Source organism: Ochotona curzoniae, unplaced genomic scaffold (assembly GCF_017591425.1).
Source record: "Ochotona curzoniae isolate NIBS_2020 unplaced genomic scaffold, NIBS_Ocur_1.0 contig_66, whole genome shotgun sequence".
NCBI lineage: Eukaryota > Metazoa > Chordata > Mammalia > Lagomorpha > Ochotonidae > Ochotona > Ochotona curzoniae.
The window spans coordinates 17611105-17631847 of record NW_024466512.1 but is presented as its reverse complement, the minus strand read 5'-3'; the positions used below and the strand labels follow the sequence as shown (position 1 = coordinate 17631847).

At 41.5% G+C, this 20743-nt stretch overlaps 1 protein-coding gene across 6 annotated transcripts in view; it reads right to left on the bottom strand.

Annotated features, from left to right (window-relative positions):
- Positions 1-20743, bottom strand: part of SORCS1 (sortilin related VPS10 domain containing receptor 1) — a 477983-nt gene that overhangs the window by 50014 nt on the left and 407226 nt on the right. For all 6 annotated transcript variants that reach the window (XM_040992145.1, XM_040992150.1, XM_040992147.1 and 3 more), the window contains exon 18: positions 14087-14258. In XM_040992145.1, the coding sequence (XP_040848079.1) occupies positions 14087-14258 (172 nt within the window). The remainder of the gene's footprint in view (positions 1-14086; positions 14259-20743) is intronic.

Here is a 20743-nt window from a genome sequence, read left to right as displayed (position 1 = left end):
GGCAGTGAGGAAGTACTCCAGGGCAGATGACAGTGGGGGAAAAAAAAATAAAGCTACAACCGGAAATTACACATGCCCTCTCATCAAAATGAACTCGCACAGTTTATTGGTTTTGAAATCAGTGAATCTGAGCTTTTGATATCAGCGGCTTTCAAGAGATGTCTTGATAAAACTCTGCAGCTCAAGCACCACCTGAGCGAACACCTCAGTGCTACATGGCAGGTTGAGGTCACCTAGTTTGTTCGTTTGTTTATTTGTTTATTTATATCAGGTTTTCCTCTGGTTGGATTTATCTGAAGATGAATAAAATGCGCCCTAAGCTGATGACTATTCTTACTCTGTTTTAAATGCACAGTAATGCTTAACAGGATGCTTCAGGATTCCAAACCTGTTAACGTTGGACAAGTCAACTCACTGTTGACTGGACAAGAACCACAAATCTGGGTGTGGTTTGTTAATATCTTTGGTTTCTCTAGGTGTCTAACAAAGCGCATGCAGTCTTTTCAGTTCAATACAATTCAGACACTGTGCATTTCGAATGTGTCTGGCTTTCAAAATGTTTTCCTATGTATTATTTGTCTGTTGAGATGACTTTAGAGATAGGAGGGAAGATGTCACTTCTATTTGATGTGCCCCCCAAACTAGGCCATCAGAGGCTCAATCAGATGCCTAAATTCACACAGCTGCTTAGAATCTTACAAAGTGGTTTACGATTATTTGTGATTTTACTTCATTTAACTGTAACAAATCCTGGCGGAGTTTCCAGAAAGTTGCTTGTAAAATTTTTAAGACGGACAGAAAAGTTAAAAATAAACTGTGCTCCCTTGCTTGAATTCTATCCCAGCTTTGACTCTGTTCTCTCCTCTGTCAACATTTTTACTGAGATCCATGAAAGATGAATAGGCAGGAACTTCATGCCGAGCCTCTGTTTAATCTGCTCGCTGGTGAGGCATTCTCACACTTCAGCAGTAAAGATGGAGAATATGCAAAATGATCAGTATTCACAATCAATAGGAAAGCTATGCATGTAGCTGAGGTCCTTCAATTTACCAAAATTCATCACTCATTGAAGCTGGCAGACATGGACACTAGCATGAAAAATCCTCAGACATGACGCCCTTTAGTCATTCATCCTAACACAGATACCAAACTGAGAATACCAGCTCCAAACAAGTGCCTGAGGAAGCCACAAAACCCACATGAAATCCAAACAGAAAGTCTCCAAGGGCTCCACTGACTTCTGTAATACAAAAACGAATCCATCACATGGCCACAACGAGGTCAATATGAACCCCAGTAATGAAAGGCGTGAGACTCTGTCAGTGTCTGTAGCACTGGTTTAGAGAAGAACTGGAAAACAAATTAAGCATAACTCGGCATTGACAGCCGCTGTCCAGGAACGCGACCCCGATGCACCCGATGCACCTGAATGCGTCAGAGACCCAATGCAGACAGAACACAGGCTCCTACATCAGGACCTGGTCCACGCAGAGCTCTGCATGGAGCCTGACTCAGGGTTCATGGACACTCCGCCTTGCCATGGAGCTTAACGAGTCTGCAGCAAAAACGGCATGATAGGGAGACTATTAACATATCCCATGTTCATGAATAACACCACGTACATCCTAAATCTCTGACTGACTGAATGAATACACATAAGGGTGCTGGCAAACCCAGCCCAATCTGCCATCACCTTACACCCTGGGAGTGCAGTGGGACTGTGGACAGGAAGAACAGAGCAGGATGGAGAGGGTGTGTTGGGGTGGGGTACAGACTGAGAAGTGACACGTTCCCCAAATGTAAAAGTGGGCTGGAGTGCACTGTAACATCAGAACAGTTACAAAAAACAACAATCCCATCCTTAGAAAGGTGGCCAGGGGTCTGAAAAAGAAACTGTAATTCTGCCCCAAAGCAACCACCTGCTGCTTCAAACACTGAGGCTCACCTGTTCATCTTGAGTTCCGTGAGTCCTTGGGAAAGGGCCCTCACAGTCCCCACACAGGCCGACAGAGCGCTGGGCAACTGAGCCTTCCCCAAAGCTCCCAGGAAGGTTTTCCTTCCCTCCACTCCACAAGGGCCTGAGTATAAAGTACTGATTTAAAGTTCTCATTGAGAACTACATGAAATCCAGAAAGCATCAAATATACAACTTGTTTCTTACAAAGCAAATATTGTCCTTAACCACCCCCAGATTACTTTATTGCCAATTTTTGTGTTTCTAAATCCCCCCTCTGTCACCTCCCACAGATAACAATCATTCCCATTTCTATCACCGTAGGTTAGCTTTGTTCTATCTTCACAGTTTAGGCACAAGGAATCAAAGAATGCTGATTTTTTTCAGCCTGCAAATACTCACACATATATATGTCTCTATACACACACACGTACATATTCTAACCCATCTATACATGTTTTTATTCTATAATGCACATCTATGGGGAAATGTTTAATTTACAAATTAGGCATAGAAAGAAATGAATAACTAATAATAAGAATATTCTGCAATAATACTTATTCCAAAGTTATGACTGGTTTGTTTCTGGATTTTTTTTCCCATGTCGCAGTTGTGGTCCTCAGTGGATGTGGGTGACTGCAACTACAGAAGGACAAAGGGCAGCTAAGAGGAAACTCCAGGAAACACTGACAGGTGGAATACAAGCCAACCTGGTTCGTACAGATCCTTGGCTCAAGAGGTTAACAATACGTGGGTCTTCAAAGCGTCTGTGCCAGTCTATGTTCCAAACAGCAGTGTGTGAATGCACAGTAACTACACATTATCTACAATAGTTGATACTTCTTTTTAAAATATAGATCTTAACAGCAGACACTAACATTGTACAGATTTAAGCTGTAATGTTCTGATGAGGAGTGATGAGGATTGGTTTAAATGCTTATTGACTAGTGGTTAGCTTTTTTTTTGAGAAATCCTTGTTTCAATAATTTCTGTATTGCCAGCAAGTTGTCCATAGTTGTGACAGAAGCTTTATTGGAAAATGCGCTCCTGGGCCCCCTTCGCGCAGAGCGGAAGGAAGATGGTGGCGAAAAGGGCAGCTGAGATACATGTCCAGGAGTTTTATAGACTAGACATGTGGGCTGGCCTAAAGGAGCAATCTATGACCCAATTAAGGAATGTCCGTTCAGGTGTGCCATTGGTTGACTGGAATCCCACAGGCCGGTGACGTAACTGGCTCCTGTGGCCCCTCCTGTTCTGAGCTGTAGCCTGGGAGACATGCGGGGTCCGAAGCAGACCCAGCCTCTCACCTCCAATGCCCTGGGTAGAAATCACTGAGCACTTTCATCTGCCTTGAAAAACAAAGAGAGATACACGGCCTGTAATGGGAGATCCAGTCCAGTGAGCATCCCAGACACCAGACCTACACAAGAATCCTCCAGTTGAATTTTCTATTCTTTTTAAAAAAGATTTATTTTCTTTTTATTGCAAAGTGAGACATACAGAGAGGAGGAGAGACAGAGAGGGAGATCTTCTGTCAGATGATTCACTCCCTAAGTGATCACAATGGCCAGAGTTGCGTTGATCCAAAGCCAGGAGCCAGGAGCTTCTTCCAGGTCTCCTACACCAGTACAGGGTCCCAAGGCTTTTGGGTCACCTTTGACTGCTTTTCCAGGCCACAAGCAGGGAGCAGGTTGGGAAGCAGTACTGCTGGGATTAGAACTGGCACCCATATGGGATCCTGGTGCATGCAAAGTGAGGACTTTAGCCAGTAGGCCACTGTGCCAGGCCTTGGTTTTCTGTTCTTAATGTACTTGCTCAGGGCTCTTTGTCACCACTACCCCTCTTTCCTCACATGAGCTACCAGCAGCTGATACTATTTCACCAGTGGGCAGGCAGGCGGTGGTCATCATCTAACACTCAGAAATCATCTTGTTTGCTACTGCTTCTGACACTCTAAGCATAGACTGTGAGGGGTCAGTTTGGAGAGGGAATTGGAGCTTTACAGAGTTGTTAAGTAATCCGATTAGTGTTCAAACACTAGGGCTCAGGCTATAAACTATATTGCCTGCCTCATTTCCTTATTTCCTTTTTAACCTCCAGCACCAAGGAACAAAGCAATGAAGTGTTTCAATTACCTTATTAGAGAAGGAAGAGAATAAAGTTGAATGGCCTAAGGAATAATCCATGAAGAAGGTGCCTAACTCCTCCATGGCTTCCTGAAATCAGCTCCTGCTTCTCCTTTCGGAGGGAGAAATGAACAGTCTCAACTCATCTCACTGCTGCCCCGCCCACTCCCTCTTCACGTCACCCCTACAGGCTCCAAATAGTCTTTTCCCCAGGTGAAAAAGTTGGCCAAACTCTGTCCCGAAATTGTGCAAGGAGTCAGACAGGATAGTAGGCAGTTAGGGTTTCCTGGGTATCCGAGTCATTTTTCTCTTCCAAGTCTCAAATTAACATATCAGCTTTCCGCCTAAAGAACCAGCCTAATTCCATCCCTAGGCCATTGCCAAGGGAGTAGTGTCTGACTGGTCCATTTATCATTAGAAAGGGGCCCTGGAAGTTAACAGATAACACCTTTTGGAGCCTTTTGTCTCAGAAGCAGGTACCATAGAAATCAGAATTTTCCCTTTATTTTTGGAGAAACTCCTTTGAAGCAAGTTTTAAAATATGCCAGCAGTCCCTGCGCAAGGGTTTTCCCTCCCTTGCAGTCTCTTCCTGTCACTAAGGCAGGAGCTCTCTCTTTCCTAAATAAATCATACTTTGCAAACTAGAGCCTGTCCCCATGAACATTCTTCTTTCGTGTAGACAAGAATTGAGGTTGCTACCACGACTTGCGCTGAAAAGTCCTACAACAAATTCAAACAAAGGAGGAGCTCACAGGAAGAATACATGGCCCTCCCCTCTCCCATCTGACGGCTGACAGCCTCCTGCAATATTTATGAAGTGTTACTACCTCGTGGGCACTTCCGTGCCTTCATAAGTCTTTCATTGTATGTGAAATTACAGATCACTGGAATCCATCTAATGAGGATATGACTCTCACAGTTTGCAGTTAAATCTCACCAAAGTTATAACCATGAATTTCCCTTATTAACTTCCAGCCTTCGTATGTAAATTGAAGTATTAAAACAATGAGATACAGATCAAAATTTTAATTTCAGTCCCACGCCTCAGATTTAATTTAAAAGTCTTAAATTATGCAGAGAATTGCATCTCTTTATTCTTACAGCTGTTTAAAACAGATTTAATTAGCTTCTGGAACATGCACACACGACTTCTAGCAGCTCTCTCAAATGAATGCCTTTCCAATTGGTTTTGTTGAGTTCTTAAGACTGATTAGGGCCTTCAGGATCCATCCTAGGCCTTCAGGCTCTTACCATGAATTTCTCTAGGAAGCTGAATTATTGTGTCGGAAGTTTATAGACTCATTAGGTGCTCATTAGTAAACCATAGAGCACACATCTTGACATGACACGGCTTCCTGCAGGCTTGGTTCTCAGGACACAACACCTTCCGGGGAGCTTCCTAAAATTCAGATGTCATTGAAAACTCTGAGGTTTCTTAGACACAAATCTCATGGTATTCTTCACTCTGCTCTGTGTTGGCATTTGGATGAGGTCAGTGAACACAGGATTACAATTGATAGGATAGTTGTATGAAAACAACCGAATGGATACCTTTTGTATAACTGACTGGACATCATTTGTATAAGAACAACTGAGTGGGTACCATTCATATAACTAAACGGATATCATTTGAATGAGAACAGCTGAGTGGACAGTATGTGAATGAGAACACTTGGTGGAATATACAAAACAAAAGCATTCCAAACAAAAGTATAGAACCAGTTGATAGGTTTTGTTGATAAGTTCAATACCTCTCCCTTATCCTGTAAGACCCTCAGTCTATAAAGTTTTATGCCACTAATAAATTTTGGCTTTCAACCATCAGTCAAAGTCCAAGCGTGTTATTATCGGCTCTGTGAACCAAGTCCATTGCTGTAGGACAGCGACATTAGACACTATTTCCATTAAACTCAAAGGACAGGTGTACTACAAAATGTGAAATGGACAAAGAAATTAAATAGGGTATCTTTACTTTTGTTTTGAATTTATTTTTCTTTTTAAAATTATCATAGCCTGGGCCCAACATGGTAGCCTAGTGGCTAAGTGTCCTTACATTGCATGCCAGGATCCCATATGGGCACAGGTTCGTGTCCTGGCAGCCTGCTTCCCATCCAGTTCCCGGCTTGTGGCGTGGGAAAGCAACTGAGGATGGAACAAAGCCTTGGGACCCTGCAAATGTGTGAGAGACCCAGAAGAGGCTCCAGGCTCCTGGCTTCAGATTGGTTCAGTTCCTGCCATTGTGGCCACTTGGGGAGTGAATCAATGGATAGAAGACCCTCCTTCTTGTCTCTCCTCCTCTCTGTATTATATATGATTTTCCAATAAGAAAATAAAATAAATCTTTTAAAAAAATTATCATAGCCTGGGTCTAGCACAATGACTCAGTGGCTAAATCCACACCTTGCATGCACCAGGATCCCACATGGGCACCAGTTCGTATCCTGGCTCTTCTACTTCCCATCCAGTTCCCTGCTTATGTTCTGGGACTTTATTTATAAAAACAAACAAATCATTAAAAAATGAAATTATCATAGCATAATTCATATCCAACCTCTAAATAAATTTACATAAATTCCATATTCCTTGGGTGTTGTATTCATTCTTCATGCTTATGGTACGATTATTATAAAATAAAATAACGCTAGACTGAGTTGGCATTCAACATTGGCAGTTTTGGCAAAGAGAGGATTACCTAGAGAGAATTTTTACATCTTCGTTTTTTCACTTTTTAAAATAAACCGATATCAGGGCATGAATATTCTCAGAAAAGCCAAAAGGAAGATGCGGGTAAATTTATTGATCAGTGTGTAGGAACACAGAAGCAGTCTTTTTCAGATTGGCAAAGGCTTAGACACGTGGCCTTAGTCTATCGCCATGTGCCTCTTGCTATTGAAGGAGCCATGAGGAAGTTTAGGAACTACGTTCAACTGAGAATCCCATCACTGTGACCACTAACAGCAACGGAAAGGCAAGATGCCACAGAATCGAAGCCTTCAATGCTATTACTTGCTGGCTGTGTGACTGCAGAGAAGTTATTTTGCAACGATGCGTAACAACTGCATCACCTATGACTTGACAATGATGTTGACCCTTATTTGCACAAGGCTGCTGTGACATCTCATAAAGAAGATAATACAAGGAAAGCCTTACAAATCCAAACAGGTTACTCAACAAATGTTAAGATATCGGAATAGTTTTTATCATTGGCCCAATTTCCAGTGCTCTTCAGCTTCTCAAAGGCATTCTACAGCTGTTTACTCTGCACTGTTCATCACAGTCATCGCCCATGACTCTGCAGAACCCTCAGTGAGCAGGCTTTCTGCAGGAAGTCTGAATCATTAGCACAGAAAACCAGAGTCAAAGGTGATGTCTGCAGAGTGTCTTCAAGCCAGGGTGGTCCTCTTGGTTTGGTTCTCCGCACTGGGAGACAAGACACTCAACAGACCATATCTGACAGCTGCTGCGTAATATTGTCTACTCAGCTGGAATGAACACACTTACGACTTAATTTTTTTTTACCTCTTTGAGCTCAGAAGCTCACACATGAACCCGATTGCCCCATCTGTTCCCACACCCCTCTTTCCAATGGCACATGCCTGATAACCTTCATTACATGGAAAGTCAAGTTGAAGAGCTGAGAGCCTGGCCTATGTGCTTGACATGTGTGCCCCATCATCTGGGCAAAAATCAGGCATCAAAGTTCTAATATCAGATCTAGCTCCACTCTATTGCGTTCTTAGAAATGAAACAACAATCTGAACTCTGCCTGTGTACAACATCTGTGGCTTCAGAAGGTGCTACTCGGGAAAGGATTCAATGTGGCTGTAATAGAGAAGCCCAGTGTTTGCTGTTTCTCCACCATGAAGCCCCAAAATAGCTACATCTACGGATCCGTAGGAAAGAGGCAGAAACGCAATGCAACATCTCCAACAAACATTCACTTAGAGAGAGGAGAAAGAAGACAGAATCAATCGTGCTGCCTGAGGCTGTGGGGCCAGGGATTCCCTCTCGCCAGGAGGGTGGTGGGGCCAGGGATTCCTTATTGCTAGGGATACAGTGAACAGAAACACCCAGGCAGGGCCCATCTGCTAGACCTCTCATCTGGGTGATCCTCCCCATAGAAGAATCCTGCTGTCATAGACCAGCTTCCTTGGACACTCCAGGTTCCTGGATTTCAGAGTGGGCCCTCATGGTTCCTTCCTGCACTTCTCAGTACAGGGACTGTAGCCACAAAGTGACATTTGGGGGGAGGGAGGAGAGTCTCTCATAAGAAGTTCTTGCTGATTTTCTTTCCAGGAGTCCCAGGGACATGCCTACATTTTAGCAGGGCAGTACAATGTGGACACCAGTGGCACACGTGCTGTGGGTAGCCAATGGAGGTGGGGCAGATGGGTTAGAGGCTCATTCTGCTGGACTCGGGACTTGACATCCGTGCCACCTGCCATAACCTCCCATCCCCAAGTCACCTGATATTTTTCAGATTGTATTTGGGTTCTGTGCATGAACCTAAACTGACTCCAGAGACATACAACAATATTTACAAGGAAAATTAGCTAGAATCAATCCCTGAAGATGGTACAGTCTCTTCAACAAATGGTGCTGGAAAGATTAGATCAACAGATGCAGAGGTACGAAACCCCTACTTTACACCTAACACAAAAATCTGCTAAAAGACAGATCAAAGATCTAAATCAGTGACCTAACATCATCAACTTAGTAGAGAAAAGCATCAGGAAAATTGTGTAAGACACCCATATGGGTGAGACTTCTATTAAAATACACAGTTAAATATCTTTTCAAAATTCCTAGGTCTTTTTATTTTCTAAATAGCAGGATCTGAAAAATAGATTTTCATTTTCATGAATTCTGAAGAAATCATACTTGTTATATTTGGTGGGGTTTGTTTCCTTTCTGGAAACAAACAAGAAAAAACAAAGAAGAAACCCACTGCCTAACTTAAGGTCTTAAGACAGTTTACTGTGGGTTTTATTTTTTTTCAGACACTTCAATTTTGTGTTTCAAAATCATGTTGGCAATTCAGTTAGAATTAGTTCTGTTTATGATATGAGGTTAGGATTCATACATTTTTATATATATGTTCAACACTGAAGTAACATTTAATTATTGAAAAGATTATAATTCCATATTGTACCCTGGTGGTTTCTTTTATGAAAGTGTTTACACACACATATAACATATAATGTAGACAGAGAAGTCCATCTTGACTTTCTATTCTTTCTATTTCTTTTTCTTTTTCTATTTCAGGATACCTATGCAGGGGATAGCATCTGTATGCTCGCATGTAATAAGCATGTAATGCTCGCATGTATCTGTATGATAGCATGTAATTGCTATCTGGTAACGTAAGTCATCAAAACCGGTTAAATACCTTCCCAATTATCATTGCTGTTCTAACCTCTTGCATTTTAGGACAACTTTCAGGACAATTGTGTCAATTTTTAGAAATCTCTATCCATTGATGTATTTGCTCAATTTTTAGAGAGAGACAGAGTTCCCATTTGGTAGCACCCTGCCCCCCAGAGCCTGTAACGGCCAAAGATGGGAGCTGGGGATCGGTGCAGGTCTGTAACCTGTTAACTCCAGCCGTCATTGCTACTTCCCACTGTCTGTACTGGCAGGGAACTGGAATAAGGAATAGAGAAGGCACTCCGATGTGACGGAAACCATTGTAATCACTGTTAAAACTAGGCTACACATCCGCCCCCACACTGTTAATTTTAACACAGAAAATGTTGGAGACTTTATGGGACTACCTTGAATGTAAGATCAGTATGGACAAAATCAACATGTTTTTATAATATTGAGTCTTCTAATCCATAGTCACAGCATTTCTTTTATCCACGTGTTCCCAACATTTCACTTTGGATTTACTCATATATATTGTAGCCTTATGAAGATAAGAAGTTGTCTGGATTTTCAGTAAATACTGCTGTGCTTTGCGGTAATTTTGCTTTATGTGTATGCATATCAACATATAAGTAAGTATATATACATATATGTATATATATTTGATTTCCTATTTGTTTAGAGATTTTACAAGTCTCTTATCAAGATTTGTTTTAACTCTAGAGAAAAGCAGGTTCTAAAATTAATTAGCACTGAAAATCGTACCCAAAAAATAGAATAAAAGTTTAGGAACAAATCCACACACACGGCCAGCTGATCGAAGACAAAGGGTCATGGGAATTCACTGTGAAAGAAAGAAGTGTTTTCCATCTATATTGGGGCAGTTGGATGTGTGTACAAAAAACTCTGTGTATCCTGAACTGTGCCTGAGCGACTTCATTCAAGATTAATTAACCTCAGATACTGATGTAACAACCGAGAGGAACATTTCTGGTGTGACATCTTCATGATCTTCAGGGGGACAGATTCTTAGACAAAATGCAGAAATGCGTAAGTCACTAGCTTGTAAGATGCAATGACTCACATGCGAGTTTCAATTGACAAGACTAGCCTGTGTTTTCTGTTTATCTCAATATTATTTTTTTCTCCCTTCTCCATGCCCTCCCCCCCCTTTTTTTATTATTAAGAAACTCTTAAAATTACTCCAGTTTTGCTTTCCAAGGAGTAGCTTGGTAATGAACTGTTCTCTTATTATTCTGCTTCTTGCTCTAAATATTAAAGCACACATCCAGATATGTTAGAATCTAATAAAATTAATACTTTTGTATCTTCACAGTTAGCTCATGGAACGTAAACCACCTGAACCCTATTATATTTTCTTCATATAATGTGTTCTTATTTTAAGATATTTTTTGTGTATATATTTTAAATGCCACAGTTGATTATCATTTTTGATCTGCAGGGTTGTCACTAACTTAAAACTGTCCATTTACATTCTCTTCCTTACTCTTTATTCTTTCTATTATTTTGAGCCTGTGTGCAGCCTGTGTGTGACTGTCTATGCAGGCACACACACACACACACGCATATGCATTCGCTTTGTCTGGGGTCACCTTTGCGTTATCTTTAGAACCTGCTAGATCTTTTACATACTTTGCTGATAAGGTCATTACCGGCAATTCTGGAAAATCCCTATCTATTCTCTCTTCAAAAATTATACTCACTTCTCTTTTTCCTTTCCCTTCCAAGAAGCAATTACATCCATCTCCACCATGTGTCTCTTATTGCTCTATTTTTCAGCCCTCCATCTCCCGCTCCAGATGGTGCATTATTTTACTGTCATTTCTTCCATTTAACTGATGTGCTTCACATATGGATTCAGTCTTCTCTGCACTCACTGAAGTTCTTACTATCAATTTTTATATCTTCATTTCTACAGCTTTCATTTGATACTTGTTATTAATTGCTACTCTAGGGTTTAATTTTCCACATTGTTTCATATTCATGAACATATGAATTGTTATTTTAAAGGACATTTTTAATATGTGCTATATCTCAGCCAACTGTTACACTCATTCTGTAACTGTTCTTTCTCCTTGGTCTCCTTCCTCCATATACCTAAATACTTTTTAATGTCCAACATTATATATGAAAAAAAAAAACCTACAGTACTTGCTTTATATCATTTTCCCGGGAAGAGATTTATCCTTTTAGACAATATCAGACATCTGAGTGTTGGAGGGAAGTCACCTTAATCCAACTCCAATCCAAGAAAGCAAGGATTTCAGAATCAATGTTGAGGTATATATTGCCAGGTTGAATTCTGGTTTAGTCCTTCCACCTAGCACAGAGCTTTTGATGAATCTCAAAGAACAAGCATTGGTTTGTTAACTGGGGTCCTAACTCCTGCAAAGGTTGTGAGCATGTTTATTTCCCCAAAATGTAAGATATCTGAGCATGTCATCTCTCATTCACTTGTTTCTATTTTGTTCTCTCTTAGACACTGCAAAACACCTCAAAGATCTTGTTTTACTTTCCTCTCTATCCTACTCAGATGCCTTTGAGATTCTGACACGCAATTTTTATCTTCCAAGTCTTGTAAATGCACCTAGCCTCTTTAGCCAACATTCTGGCTACATGCTTTTGGGGAAATGCAGCACGAAATATGAGAGTGAATTCAATGAATTCCATTCCCCCAAGAAGAACTTTAGCCTCCCAACACTTCTAATAACAATCCTTCCTTGTTTCCTTTGCCCATCTTCTCTTTCTTTACACATGCACTTCTTCTAAATACATACACATAGACTTAGTGTGCTGTAAGCTAATATGTGACCACCTCAGACAAACATCTCCAAAGAGTTTGCTTCAAGTGAAATACAAGTAACTACTGGCCTAAATTGACCAGTGCCTTTCTAGTTACAACCAAACACTTCTTTATAGCCTTAGATTTTGGCCTTGGCAGCAAGGTGTTCCCTAAGCAAATGATTTATGAAAGAGGACCCAGTGACGGTAGTGTGAAAGACAGGTCCTTTGACGACACGCATCAACTGGGCCAGCTTCAACTTCCTGCTCACAGCTATTTTTCTTATAGAAAATAAGATGCTAGTGATTTTCATCAATCCTAAGGAAATGATCCCATGTGTCTCACCTTTTCTCATTCACACGACTTTCCCGTCCGTCTGGCCTTAACCTTACATTTATACTTTCTGTTGTTCCCTTCAATGCACAACAGGTAAGATGTAAACTTGTTGAGAATCTATATTCTGGGACTCAACCCAAACTACTGAGTCAGATTCTTCAAGGATGTGGCCAAGATAAGCTGCAAATACACAGACTCTCCAGGTGGCTTGCATCCATGATAAGACACTGCAAAGCACTGAGCTATCGGCAAGGAGGGGTGGAAGTTAAAGTTACATAGCTTACACTTGGGGTCTTTAAAAGAGTCCTTCAAAAACTGGGAAGACAGAAATAAAAGTTAGGCTTATCATTGGACAGATAATCATGAGGTCCAGAGGTGAATGTCTGACGCAGTGGTTAAGACCCCGCTTGGGATGTGTGACCCACAGAGCAGTGTGTGTCTCCATCCCATGTCTGACTCTAACGACACGCTAAGGTCAGAAGCCTCAGATGATGACTCCAACATCTGTGACCCTGTCACAGAAATGGGAGTCCCACATGAAGTTCCAGGTTCTTGGCTTCAATCTGATCCACTCCCTGCCTACCGCACATTTGGGGAGCAAAACAGTGGACAGAAAATCTGTGTTTCTTTTGTCTCTGACTCTCCTTCTTTCCTGTCTCTCTGCCTTTCAAATGAGAATAAATACAGGAAAAATATTTTGAAGTTCATGCATATTGGGAGTCTCCACAACAACAAAATGAAAAATGCCTATTATGAAAAACTATGCATAGGTTTCAAACAAGACAACATGGTTGGGGCTTCGTTGTTTAATAACTAAAATAATGTCATGAAGGCACTTATCCTGTGGGGACTGCCTTCCTTGTTGGCAAGATGACAAAGCTCTTTTTGCATACTCCACAAAACAGAGGATAACTCCATCCTTCCTACCGTTACATCGTGAGAAAGATCAGACAACCATAATCTGGCAAATAATAAATGTAGCACCTTATACTTACATCCCCGAGGTGCTGTAAAGAAAGCCTCCAGTGCCGAAGGAAGAAGTTACACTCAGTTATGCTTAGACTAACCTTCGTGTTTCACGTACAGGTATGATCAACATGTGTTCCTCGGAATGAACTTCAGACTGAGAGGATGGAATCCAGCATCTTTTAGGGGACTGAATATTTAGAACGACCACATTTTTTTCTAGGAATAGCAATAATGTCTTCTGAGAACATATTTTCTTAAGGTACCAATGAAGCAAACTTCAATATGAACTGAATCCTAAGAAGTAAGAGATTAACGAGGGAGGAAAGAACATCCTGCCACAGAATAAAAATAACCAAAGAAAGGTGTAACGACAGTAACGACAAAAAGCATGGCATTCAAGACAGAGCGACAAAAGTAAACAGAATATAAAATTAAGCAAGTTTAAAGTTATGAAAAAAAACTTCATCATGTATTAGGAAATATCACTGCCTCTAGCAAGAAGGCTGCGGCTGCCATCGGGACTCGCCCTACCTCTTCCAGTTGCACCATGAGAGTGACGTTATGTCCTTGTTCGGCTGTCAGCTTTCCATCAGCAGTGATGATCCGCAGTCCCCGAGGGGCCTTTCCGGGGCACTTCTGTGGCTTGGCAGTGTACTGTTCTCTCACTCCATCAGTGCAGTTATTAGAAACCACCTTTCTGTACCTAAATGGAGTAAAGAACACACAATGAACCAGATCATTATGATGCCAATCACTCAGAAGTGTTTTTAAACTGGACCTGCTGCCCAGCTCTGGGGACTGTTGGTGATCAGACAATCGTCTTTCCTGTTCCTATAAAGAGTGCTAATTCATACAGACCACCTAGCGGCCAATCTCAGTACTACACTGTACCTATGATTAGCGGATTCACATTCCCTTTTTATTTAATCAATCAATGAATCATCTTAGGGCTGCAGAATTTTGAACAATGCATGGCAGAAGAGGCATTTCCTGCGCTCATTAAATTGATAAGCTAGCTATGGAGGCCAAGATGGGTAATTCAGAATATAATACAGAGGCTGGAAAGTTTTAAATCGTTTCTTAAATTTTACATTTAAATGGAAGAGAATAACACAGAGAGAGTGAAAAAGAAACACTGATTGCATTTCCAAACACTAGTTCACTCTGCAAATACCCGTAACTTTCAGGGCTGAGAAGGGCTGAAGCCTGGAGTCTGAAACTCCATCTGTCTCCCATGGGGTTGGCAGAGTCCCAAACACTTGAGCCATCAACTGCTGCCTCCAAGGATACAGCGGAAGGAATGTGTATCAGAAGCACAGCAGCCACGACTCCAACCAGATTTACACTATGGGAAGAAGGCATGGCAAGGGACAGCTCGCCATCTGTTCCAGGACAGCAGTGTTCATGAATCAGAAAGAATGTGCGGCCTGCACTGGGCTTACCATGGCCATCTGCTGCCTGCAGCGCTGGCAGCCCACATCCGGGCTCCACCCTGAGTTCCTGCCTGCCTCATTTCACACTCAGCTTCCTGCTGATGTGACCTGGAAGGCAGCAGAATATGGCCCAAGCGTTCGGGCCCGTGGTTCCCATGTGGGAGACTAGGGCAGAGTTCCCTTCTTCTGGGAGAGCTCTCCTTTGTTTTGTCTTGTTGTAATTCAAGTAAGGAAATAAGTAAATCTTGAGAAAGTAATCCACTTGAACTCCAAAACAATTTCAGGACTAGAATTCATAATCTAATAGCTGCCTCTTATCCACAGAGGAAAAATTTCAAGATCACTGTGGATGTCTGACACGGTAGACAGCACCAAACCCTATATATATATTACTTTTCCTGTAATTAGACATCTATGACACTTTAATTTTTACATTAACATAGTAAGACAATAACAAATGATAAAATAACATAATGACAATATGGTATTATAAAAGACACATGGAGGTATTCACTCTTTTTTTTTAAGATTTATTTTTATTGCAAAGTCAAATATACACAAAGGAAGACAGAGAGGAAGATCTGTTTGATGGTTTGCTCCCCAAGTGACCTCAACAACTGGTTTTGTGCCAATTTGAAGCCAGGAGCCAGGAATTTCCTCTTCTGGGTCTCCCACACAGGTTCAGGGTGCCAAGGCTTTGGGCCGTCCTCGACTGCTTTCCCAGGCCACAAGCAGGGAGCTGGATGGGAAGTGGAGCTGCCGGGATTAGAACCTGCATCCATATGGGATCCCAGAGCATTCAAGGCGAGGACTTTTGCTGCTAAGCCACCACGCTGGGTCCCAAGTATTCACTCTTAAAGTATACTGCACTAGGACTTACATTTTCTTGCGATGATGCAAAATAAAAAGTGCTTATGAGACAAGTTCGAATGAGGTAAGTGACAAAATGATGTGAAGTAGCATTTGACTGCCACACACAGGTTATTTTATCAAAGACATTGCTAAACTGCTTTGTCTGATTTGCTAATCATGCCATTAAATCACTAATGGATGGAAGGAATATGCAACACAGACCCTGGACATACAGCTGAGACACATTCTGGACAGGAAGGCTGGGACAACGTGATGTTTCATTAATCATACAGAAAGGCACACCATTCAAAACTTACAACCTGTGTTGAAACTCTGCATTTAACATTACTCGGTACAGGGAGACAATTAGACAGGAGGACCCTGGGAACCTTGCTGTTGTCAAACTGTAACCAGCTATAATCCTGTAGGGGAAAATTCTGGGAACTCAGGGCAAAGGGCCTAAAGCCGCTGGGACAGAAAATCACGGGTGTAGGAACTCCTTGATCCTCGAATTGGATAGAATATTAAGAAGAGGTGCTTCTTCTCCTGTACGCTGTTTACACATTAGCAACCTGCTAGAAGAACACACTGTCTACTGATTGGCCACGTCCTTGCATACTAGTACGTAAGCCACATCCTGTTTGGGATCTTTCTTCTTCATGCTTAAGTGACATTCCGTTTTTACAAGTCTTTCGCTGTTAATAAACAGTCAGTAGTCCATGTGTATGATTATTGGCTCAATGCACAAAGCCCCTCATTGCTGGACGGGGACAACTCAGCTCACAGGTAGCTTAAATCATGGAAGGTGAAATTACTGATGAGGAAGGTCGTCGTGTATTGCAAGGAAGAACAGATTCTGATGGCTATGTGCCATCAGGTCTCACAAAGGGTGCTCCAGTGACAGTGTAGTACACAAAACTTCAGGTAAACACTGTAGATTCCACTCACTACTTTATGATACGATATACAGGTTAAACTTTTGAAACCTCACATTATAGAATTTGCAGGATATGCAGCCAGTCCTCCTGATCTTGTATTTCTTGTTTTGGATATAACAGAAGAGAATGAATTATCCTATACATTTATGCCACACAACTTATTAAAGTCATAGTAAGTTAGAATATGTGATTTTAATATTCAGAACATTTAAGACATTTTGGGTAAAATGTTACTTATTCATTCACTTTTTTTTTTACCGTGGAGTCTACAGTGAAATTTTATGCATCTAATATGTCGTTTCTCTTGGCCACTGGCCTGTATGAGCTGTCAGAGCCCAGCAAGGAGCAAGGAAAGATGACCTGCCACCCTTTGAACGATTCATAAACGTTCTGTAGAAAGGCCCAGGCAGTAACTGTTCTGCCTTGCGGGCTGCATGATCTTTGTCACACGATTCAGCTCTGTGGCTGCACCGTAAAAGTAGACGTGGATGACACTCAAAAGAGTAAGTTTATCTTAGATTCAGTAAAACTTCATTCATAAAACTGACAGTGGATGAGATTTGCTTGACAGGCATAATTGTAGATTTGTAATCCATTTATGACGAGGCGGGGTCTTCCTTCTGCTCCTCACTGTCAGGATTTAACACTGGAAGCATGTGCACAAAGTCCCTGAAGATCGGCTTGGAGCAACGCATCAACACAAGGTCAAGTGCAAATATCAACTCACCTCATAGGGTTGGTAAAGATCTAAGCAGATTAATACGCACCAACTGTACACACTTAGCAGTACTCACGGAATGTCACCAATTATTTGTATTTAATTTTATTATTGAACCTCTTTGCTTCCAACCTTCATGCTTGCGAAAACCATTAGGATAAATTGCGAATCATGTGACCTTGGACAAGAACCCCGGCAAGGTTAACTTGATTCCGTTCTTCTGGCTCTGTTCTGCTCTAGCCAAATCATTTCTATCCTTTGAAAAGCACTTCTTGACTTTTGCTCATTCTGCTGTTGCATCCCTCTACAAGCCCTTTCAGCTGCCTAAAACATCCCCATCTTTTAAGGTACTAGCTTACCTCCTTCCTTCTCTAAGACAATTCCCATGATTAATACATCAAGATAGCATAAATAAATAAGTAATCACACGTAATCAGTGCTATCATGTTCTACTCATTGTGTTAAGTTCTCACAAATTTCAGATTTGCCAAACATCACTAAAAAGGGACATGCGATTATCATCCTCAATCAACAGATAAAGTAATTAAGAATCATAGATGCTAAAATGTTGATCGCACAGCCAGGACTTGTGTGGGCTTTCCTTTACCATAGCATTACATTGACTCTTTAAATAGAATAAGATTGTCCTTCTTCCAAGCTATGAAGATACTTCGTGATTTAAAAACTTTGTGTGTCGGGCCTGGCACGATGGTGTAGTGGTTAAAGTTCTCTCCTTGAGTGCACAGGGATCCCATATGGGTGCCTGTTCGTTTCCTGGCAGCCCCGCTTCCCACCCAGCTCCCTGCCTGTGGCCCAGGAAAGCAGTCGAGGACAGCCCAAGGCTTTGGGACCCTGCACCCACCTGCATGGGAGACCTGGAAGAGCTCCTGGCTCCTGATCGGTGCAGCTCCAGCCTTTGCGCCCACTTGGGGAGTGAACCATCGAATGGAAGATCTTTCTCTCTGTCTCTCCTCCTCTCTGTACATCTGCCTTTCCAATAAAAATAAATAAATAAAAAAATCTTTAACAAAACAAAACAAAAAAACCAAACTTTGTGTGTCTTTTGTGTAACTGAACTTTATCCAAGCAGTTTGCGGGCTTCTTTTTGACCCAGAGGAAAGGTTGGTAATCAGGGAGCCCATGTCGAAATGTTGAAATACCTGCATCACGACTGGCTGATTACCACCAGTGCCCTGGAGACAGGCACCTCACCCACGAACTCTGCTGATCTCCACAGCTTCAAGTCCTCCTTCCTCTTCACCATTAAGTAGTTAAAAGTTACCAGCTGGCAGGTGGCGGTCCTCAAAACCCATGCTCCAGAGCTCAAATCATTGCTCAGTCTGATTGGTCATTGCCATGCCCAAGCATTTTTAATATTATTCTGATATTTTAAAAATAATCCATTCTGTGTGCTTTTGAGTGTATGCTCATGATACAAGAAAACAAGAGCAGGTGGGAGACAGAGGAAAAGCAAAACAAGTGGAGAAGTTGGAGAAGAGTACACAAGTGCCAACAGCAGTAAGAACAGCCAGTGCCACCCAGGATGATGGGGGCACTGCAATGCGTTTAAATGCACATCAGAAACCACCTGTGAGTTCCAGCGGTGCCTATGCAACCCAAAGGCAGCTTAGGACTTTAAATCACTTGACTTCCAGGTACACCTGTGGCTGCGTGATGAGTAATTGTAGAAGCCTGGGCTCACCAGCATCATCACCTATAGAACATCCATTTGTTTGCTGCTGCTGCTGTGACCAATCACCTCCTTGGGGCTTCCTGAATTCTGCAACAACAGGGATTCTGTTTAAACCCAAAGCATGAACCTATCCTCCTGGGATTCTGCCACAGAGAAGACGGTAGGTAATTTTTAAAAAATGCTCATTAAATACCATTCTGAAACCATTTTATTTCTTGGATGAAAATGGCATCGTATTAGCCCTCCCAGACCTGGCCCCGAAATCTGGAAGCAAATTGTGCCGAAATGCAGAGTTCATTTACTCAAGGAAAGCACACACCTGCCTTTTGCATTACAGAATGGTTCTATTTTCATCGCAGCAGCTGTCCCTGGAAATTGAGTTACATAAATGAATAATGCATTTAATATGGTATTAAATGGGACTGTTACCTTCGTAATAGCAAGGCAACTTGTGATCATGTTGGACCCGAGCTTTGAATATTACTGGGATGCATTTAGTTGGTAAAGCACTCTTCAATCAGCCAAGAAGAAAACTGCTTTGTAATGGCAAGGGAGCTTTTGTACAATTACTAAAAAGGAAACATTCTGCAAATGTGCCTTTGATACTACCCACAGCTCATCAGGAGAGTCTTACTACTCAACAACCCCGATTTCAGCTCTTCTCTTCCCTTCTATCTCGATGTGCTTCTGGCACCTTTTCCTTTTTACTCACACTTCCTTTGCTTTTGCTTTTATGTAGCCTGAAAAAAAGACGAAGGCCACAGTTTTACTCCATAATAATAAAACTGAACAAAAGCACCGATATCCTTCCTGTTGCATGCTTTCTCTATTTAATTTTTTTTCCTCTTTTCATGATTCCGGTGAGATGGGGATGGACTACAGATGTTTATGATATTCAAAGTTAATTCAGGAGACAATGGAAATTGGTTCACCGGAGCTCCATCTCCCTGTACCCTTTATTAACTTAAGCTTCATTTTAATCAACAAATAACATCTGTATTTATGGTTTACAACGTGATGTGCTATTTATGTATGTAGCATAGTGATATAACAAAGCTAATCAACCTTTACCTCAATAATTTACCCTGTTTGGTTGGGGTGCTTGCAGAATGCTAAAAACATATTGGAAAGAAACAGACATTCCACTTTTAGGGCCAATGATTGTCCTTGCTGCACACTGTTGAATCTCTTCAACTGGAGATCAGACTGAATCTCCACCCTCAAACACAGTCTTTCTCATCTTTTTCCTTCATTCTTGAAAAGCCCATAGGTGATAATCAGTGCTGAGGACACCTGCATTTTATCATGTAAGGGCCATGTGGTAGGCCCCATTTATAACTTTATTTATTTCCCTATTTAAATTTTATGGTACAATTCTAGATTGCTGTCTACATACTTTACAGAATCACACTTAATTCGATTGTCTTCATAACAATACTTCTTCAGCTTTTAATTTTTTTACCCTATCAATATATGTTGAAGATCCTACTGACTCATTGCTGTAAAAATTGTTTTTTTTTTTTGTATTTCCACCATATTTTATACCACAACTGA